At 49.9% G+C, this 7,285-nt stretch overlaps 2 protein-coding genes across 2 annotated transcripts; both read right to left on the bottom strand.

Moving 5' to 3' along the window:
* Positions 1 to 3,276: 3,276 nt before the first annotated feature.
* Positions 3,277 to 4,404, bottom strand: A1O7_09127 (uncharacterized protein; the record flags this gene model as incomplete). The annotated part of the gene is made up of 1 exon (XM_007763116.1): positions 3,277 to 4,404. One exon carries the CDS (start codon positions 4,402 to 4,404, stop codon positions 3,277 to 3,279), a length of 1,128 nt encoding a protein of 375 aa, XP_007761306.1.
* Positions 4,405 to 5,669: 1,265 nt separating this feature from the next.
* On the bottom strand, positions 5,670 to 6,622 carry A1O7_09126 (uncharacterized protein; the record flags this gene model as incomplete). The annotated part of the gene is made up of 2 exons (XM_007763115.1): positions 5,670 to 6,397; positions 6,448 to 6,622. The coding sequence occupies 2 exons, from the start codon at positions 6,620 to 6,622 to the stop codon at positions 5,670 to 5,672; spliced, it is 903 nt and encodes a 300-aa protein (XP_007761305.1).
* Positions 6,623 to 7,285: the final 663 nt, after the last annotated feature.

The raw sequence follows: 7,285 nt of genomic DNA, 5'->3' as shown, positions 1-7,285 counted from the left end.
ATTGCTACTGTCCGTATATATAGTAGTAGTACATTACATTAACGCCTCGAATAGCATAGTGCTAGTATAAACATTTATTCCTCTCCACTAAGCCGACCCTAGCACCGACTTTAAAGTGCCTCCCGGGGGATAGTCGCCGCTATTACTAGTAGAGAGATAAATATATAACCCTTAATCCTAGTATCAGTGTACTAAGGCTGTCTTAATCTGCTTGTCTATCTTCGTAGCCGAGGCACTCGTTAGAGTCGTTATAGCTCTAGAGGTGGGCGTCTAGGTATAGAGGGGCGTCCTCGCGTCGAGCCACTCCATCTGTCCTCAAGACAGGATTCGCTGGGTGGAGCTTGTTCAGGTGAACTCGTAGGTGGCTAATATCCCATTCGTCGTGTCCGAGGCTCTAGATTTCCTAGAGAATTTTGAGCTTATAGACTTTCGGGACTTACTTTATTACCACCTAGCGAATGTAGATATAGACGTTCCTCGGAATGGTTATTATAGTAGTTTAATTATCCACCGTAAACCTATATCTTATTCTTAGTTTACCGTATACTATATAAAATAGCGTCCACTAAGTAAGTAGGTACTAGGGGTCGAAGATAAGAAGCTCCCGAGGAATAAAGAATAGTCGTACAGGGAGGTCCGGGGTGATCTCTAGTTCCGGAGAGTCCTTAGTGCCGTCCTCGGTTGCATTAGCTAAAACAAGAGTATGTTAGAATGAATAATTATTTATGAGTTATATACTTATCACTTACATGATTTCGGTTCCTCGCTCGCCTAACTAGTATATAAGCCTAGGACCTCCACCTCTAGGCCTCTATTACCGTGGCTGGTGTTCTCTCCTTCTTTATTTACCATCTGCTGTCGGTTAGATATAGTATCGGGTAGGAAGGAGGTCGAAAGCCTCGTACCTTAAAAGCCGGTTCCTGTATTAGAAGAGTTACTCGGAATTAAAATGAACAAAATATTATATTGTTTATGTGTGTATCTATGAGTGAATAGAGGATATAATAAAGGGGAAGGTTTAAATTTATCGAAAAAACAGGTATATATAACTAGGAATATAAACAATTTAAGCAATTATTTATACGTGTACTGTATATATAGAAGGTATAAATATTTATTTATACTAAAGTTAGTTATATCGTCGTCAGCGGTAGATTAGAAAGGTCAGTGTCTTCGGTTATAAACTAGGGCGAGGCTTTATAGCTAGACGGGTATGCCTCTCGTGTGGCGGCTGGCAGGGCCTCTTAAACCATACCACACACTACATCTTGAACTAACGGCGTAAAGGTCTTGAGTAGAGTGTCTGTATCGCATATATTGCTGTCTGGCTTATTAGGTTATTTATATGCTATCCGTAAAGTAAGCAAAAGAAGGAAAAGAAGCGCAGCCTTGCGCTAGAGTGTTAGCTAATCAGAACGCTCGGTTATTACTCTAGACATTGTCCAGAGAAGTAGCTGCGGCGTGGTAGGTGCAAGAGGCTGCGGCGTAGTGGGTGTAAGAGGCTGCGGCGTGGTGGGTGCAAGAGGCTGCGGCGTGATGAGTGTAAGGCTGCGTTATAGTAGGTTAGGGTGCAAGGCTGCAGGTAGAAGTATCACGCTCTTGGCGCGCGATGCCGAATCGGTTGGGAATTATCACGCACTTGGCGCGCGATGCCGGATTAGGTTGGGAATTATCACGCTCTTAGCGCGCGATACCGGATTAGGTTGGGAATTATCACGCCCTTAGCATCTCTCGGTTAACTTCCCTAAAACGCTATAACAACGATATTTTTAACGACGACTACTACTCTTAATATAAGGAATTAGTAAATAAAAGTTATACTATTCGAACTGTCTTAATGAGCTCTATCTAATGGTGCTAGTATTATTATAATAGCTTTATTATTTTACTCTAAACCTAAGCCTAGTTTAAGGTATAGATAACAACGATATTTTTAACGACAACTACTACTCTTAATATAAGGAATTAGTAAATAAAAGTTATACCATTCGAACCGTCTTAATGAGCTCTATCTAATAGTACTAGTATTATTATAATAGCTCTATTACTTTACTCTAAACCTAAGCCTAGTTTAAGGTATAGAGATCTGCCTAATCTTGCCGAGTATCGACATGGAGAGGTCACACCGTATCCGAATTTACCTCGAACCTCTTTATCGCGACCGAAAAGAGCCCGTATAAAGGCAACACGGGTCTAGCACGTGAGATACTCCATGAGGTGGCAGAAGGTGGCCAGGCCGCAGATGACAGGCAAGTCTACACCTCATGAATCGCTAGGGCATTGGCTGTGGTTCAGGTATGGGCGACTTTTGATTACCTTAGATGCTATAGCAGTGGTCAGACAGACTGCGGTGGAAGAACGATTACTTCGTGGTGCACGCGGTGGCCATCATCTACCTCCCAAGGCAATACAAGACTTTATGGCTGGAAGAAAAGACCTTGATCCACGTGGCTACGAGTATTAGCGTACTCTCCGCATTTGCGTCGGCCTCATGGCCTTCGACATGCCCTCAAGCTTCGCCCACAAATCCTTCGAACCCGATAATAGATTCCAAGCATGACCATCGGTTCCGGTCGCTGATCCGGATCCTCCACAACCATCCAGAACGCATTCGCCGTTCGATTTCCTCTCGGCACGTGAAGCCAGAATGCTACCTGGCATCGCGTACCATCTCTCGTGGTAGCATCGAAGAGACGAGCTCATCTTTCGAATGTCCTGCTACATCATGATGTCCCCACTGGGGAGCTCATTTAGCGGTCTGCTCGTATCTACAATCTTAACACTCGACCAGGTGGGCTATCTACGGACCTGGAGATTGATATCTGTCATTAAAGGCATTATCATTTGCGGCTGGGCATCTTAGCTTTCTTCGCGCTCACGGATAGACCCGGTACAGCCAGTTGGCTCTCGCCTGACAAGACAAATCTTGCCGTTAACCCTTTGCCCGACCGCAGTCCGAGCGGACCTCAACCACGGAAGCTCTCATTACGACAACAAGAAGCGAACCGTTAGGATTTTGACCAGGAAATGAATGGGCTATCGACAAAGGATTTGCAAGTCTTGGACTGGCAGCTTCCAGCCTCCCACTGGAAGTCATAACGGACCTATGGAGACAAGGCATGGGTTTGAATGTCGATTCGTGAAGCCACAGTCTGTCACTCCGAGCTGTCCTCTCGTGTATTCGCACGATCGCACTAGGCCAGGCTACCCTGCGTTTGTGCACGGTCACACACTGAACGCGTCATTATTCAATACCCCAACCGACCGCCGCTCCCCCTAGTAAACAGGATATATGCCCATCCAGCTTCCATGTCGACTTGGCGGAGTCGGGCCATTAATGTCGCCCTTGACGAAATGTGGAAGGATTTCTCCAGCGAGAATAACTCCCACAGCGAAAGGCAGAAACTTGGTCAATTCGTCACCTGCAGCAGCTTCAACTATTTCGGCAACTGCTCCAGGAGTAATGCGGGTCGAAGTTCCCTCTGGACCCCATCGGAATGGATAAGTCACCCAGCTTGGTGACTTAACACCGATAAAGTCTGCTGAGACGAGCTCATACTTCTGGGAGCAGTCCAGTTTGTAGTTGCTCACAGCTGTATCGTTGCGCACGAAGAAGCCAAATCCTGCCGGGATACCTCCTATCTTCTTCGACTCGGTCGGATTGGATCCCGCGCGAGAAAAGATCGCATGACCATTGCGCGACGAGAAGATGATCGGTCGTGTGCCCTGGAAATGAAAGGCCCGCTCGATCTGGTCCCCCGTGAAGAATTGGCCCTTGGAATGCTGCGAAAGCCAGATACTGTCAAGGTTGAGTGTCGTGTTGTTGACGCGTACCATGCACATCTCCCAGTCTCCCACGTGTTCGCCGAGCGGAGACACATTGATATCCCCAGAGCTCGTGATGCTGTCCATCACCAGCCCGTCGAGGTGGAGCGTGCCTGGGCCGTTGTATGCGTTGAACAACCAGAATTGCAGGTCTGTGTATGGCATTCCAGGCTGCCAGAATGCACGGACGTATGCTTTTGCAGCTGAGAAATCTCCCTTCTTGCCGTCTTCCTTCAGCTGCAGGTAGTACTGACTGTCCTTGCCCGTTTGTGGCAGATTCGCGGCAGTCGGTTTGCCCAATGACTTTACCTTTTTAGCCTTTTTGTCGAGGACTTCGATCAATTCTGAATGATTCAGAAAATCTTCGACGGAGGTGTTGAAGAATTTCTCGTCAGGATGCAGATTGAGAACCGGTCCATATTTCTCAATGAGAGTCTTGATTTGTTCCTCCGTTAATGGCTTAGCTGTTGTACTGATGGCTGTCGGTGTTACGAGACCTCGGACACTGGATTGGACCACCTGCGGTTGGACTGCAATGGCATCAGTGTATATGTGGTGATCCCCAGCTGCGACAGACATGGTGATTATTGTGATGGTGAAGGACTGATGTCGGTAAGTTGGGTTTGGGCGACTTCAGGCTACTTATAAAGTCGCCCACTATGTCAGCGCAGCCTGGTGTGAGCTGACGGCTAAGGGTGTTCATTCAGCTCGTTTCTTTCCCATTAGACGATCCCTTGTGTACCCCCGTGTTCCAAGCGACTTGAGGAAAACTGCTTTGGTCCTATGATAGCTGGACACGCAAGCGAGGCTGGCCAAGAGCCTGAGTGTCGACTCGAGAAAGGCTAGGCAGGAATGGTGGCCAATCAGCTAGGGCTCTCAGCCAAGCTCTGTAAACGTGCCCGTTTGGTTGATGTCGACCCTTGGCGAGTCTGTGTCCCTCTTCGTCTGACAGAGGCCTTCCTTAGGTTGACTGCAAGCCATACTCAGCGCCACTATCAGATGGGTTCAGCCGCAACGTCGCTGCTTAGGCATTCCAGCGCCCGCACTCGCTTGGAGGAATCGACGAGCAGATCCGCTGCTCTTGGAGTCCGACATCACTCACATGGCGTCAATAAGCTGGCTCAGAGTACCTTGATGTGTGACACGTCATTCGATCTGGCAAGCAACAACAGTTCCACGCACTTGTTTTGAGCAGTATGTATTCTATGCGAAAAGGTCGAGCCCCTTTCGGTACCATCTTGGACGACGATGTTGGAACAATACTGTGACAATTGATATATGCAGGCGAATGAAGGAATTGAGATGGCCAATATGGTCAAAGCTGCAAGCTAAAACCAGAGGGTGTGCGATGAAAGAGCCATAGGCCGAATTAGATTCCGAGGGGGCAGCTGATATGAGTCTCCCAGATGTCAGCTGAAATGTAAGGCGAAAATGCCGGAATGATGAGGCGGTATTCACTGCCAGTCTGATCATTGGGAGCGAAATAATCAAGAAATTGGGCACCTCCGCGTCACATGCATTTGGATGTGGACGAGGGGGAAAAGAGTAAGGACTTTTTAAAGGCTCATGCAATGGACTGCTCGGACAAGGCTTAACCCACCTTTAGGAGCGTTGACGCCACCCGCCTTGAGGTATAGCCTTCGGCATAAACAAAGCGAACTGGAGTCTACGTTCTGAGCTTCGGCCATCGGTGGCCTGGATTCTCGAGCTTGGGAATGATTGTCATGTGAATCTCTTGCTGTGCCGGACAGCTTAACAGGTCCAGTGAGGTAAAATGTAACCCGCCGTTCTGAGAGCCGCTGTTCGCCCCAATCTGTTCTGGCCTTCCACCCGCGCTGCATTACTCATGCAAAAGTCAAGACAATCAACGTGCATGCTATCATGACAACACCTAATCCGGCTCTTGTCTTGACGGCATCGCTTGAGGGTGAAGCTGACGCCGCCGATCCCGTCGCTGAGGGACCCCCGGACCCACTGCCCGAGCTTGAGCCCTCAGAGCTCGCTCCAGTAGCCGATGCCGTAGCAGTGGCAGGTGTGGAAGAAGGTGCGATGCTGGGACCAGGGCCGGCCGTGATCATCTGCCCATTCCCGCTTGGATACGTCGCGCCGGCAGCAGCAACAAAGTCCGGAGGCACTCCGGTCTGGTTGCTGGCAAAGTAGTACATTGCTGCTGCAGCTGTTTGACCTAAGTTCGACTGATCCAGGAAATCTGTTAGGTTGAAGCTCGTCCGGTTTGTAGCGTTGTAGCCTTCGAAAGCCGGCGGAAATGTGAAGTTCTCGTGCTGGAAGAAGGCGTACAGGATGTACCGATGGGCGGAGGAGTTCGTTGGAGGGGCCGGACCGCGATACGGCGCTCGTGGCTGGGTCGTGTTAATGAGTTGTGTGGTCCCGTCAGCAGCTTGTGGACCGGTTGTCATGTTGGTCTGCAGCCAGTGGAGGATGAACCGAGACGTGGGCGCTTCAGGGTATCTGGCATCGGGATCGACCATGAGGAGGGTGTAGGAGCCATTGTAGCTTGCGATGGACGCGGATCTAGAGGGGTCGACGGCCACGGTGGGTTCTTGAGAAGGAACTGCGCAATGTCAGCGGCCAGCCGGCAGGCTATGACTGGCGAAGGCTTACTTGTCACACCGAAGAGCTGGGCTTCGGCGACGACCAGTGGACTGCCATTGTTCGGGAACGTGACTGCGAGGGCGGTATCGTTCGGAGCCTCTGGGAAGCCAAAGTCTGGTGGAGGGATGGCGAGAGCAGGGCCGACGGCGAGGAAGAGTAGACTCAGCGCTGAAAAGGAGAGCATTGTGATGGTGTGTCAGTGCCAGTGCGGTTAGCAGAATACAAACGGAGAGAGATCCAGGGGACAAGCCAAGCAGGCGTCGCTATTTTGTGCACGAGTACTGTGTACTCTGTACTCCGTACTCCTTCAGGTAAACCCCAGTTCATCTCATATCGACGACGTCATCTCCAAGGCGGCAATTGGCCGTTTCACTGCTGTTCTGGAGTTGACTTGTCTCATTTCTGTCAGAGAGCCCTCTTGGCCGTGTGGACGCCGAGACAGTCTGCTGCGCCTCCGATGTGTTGGGAGGCGGACGACAGCTCGAGTTCACTCAAGGTCGAGACCGTGTCCAGTCCGCAGCGCTGATAGCCCATACTCGCTCCACTTGCCAAAATATGAGGTCCGAATAATAACCGTAGCGTTTAGCTCGAGCTCGTTCTTCAGGGAAGCAGCTGCGGTATCAGCGCCAGTCGGGCAACAGCCTACTGCTCGAGGGTGATTCTGTTGACGGCGCCCTCGGTGGAAAAGCCAGCCAGGGCAGGCATAGCAGTCTTTGCAGCACTTGAGTGCCCGCACAACGCGACTGTGCCGAATTCTTGGCCATTGCTTCTCACCAATCCGTTCTTGCTTACCCTGTTGCGACAAAGGCGATAGACCTTATTCCTGTAAATGATATTCTAACTTGTA

Source organism: Cladophialophora yegresii, assembly GCF_000585515.1.
Source record: "Cladophialophora yegresii CBS 114405 chromosome Unknown aczIN-supercont1.6, whole genome shotgun sequence".
Lineage (NCBI taxonomy): Eukaryota > Fungi > Ascomycota > Eurotiomycetes > Chaetothyriales > Herpotrichiellaceae > Cladophialophora > Cladophialophora yegresii.
Note: the sequence above shows the minus strand (reverse complement) of the source record. Positions and strands in the feature narration are given on the sequence as shown.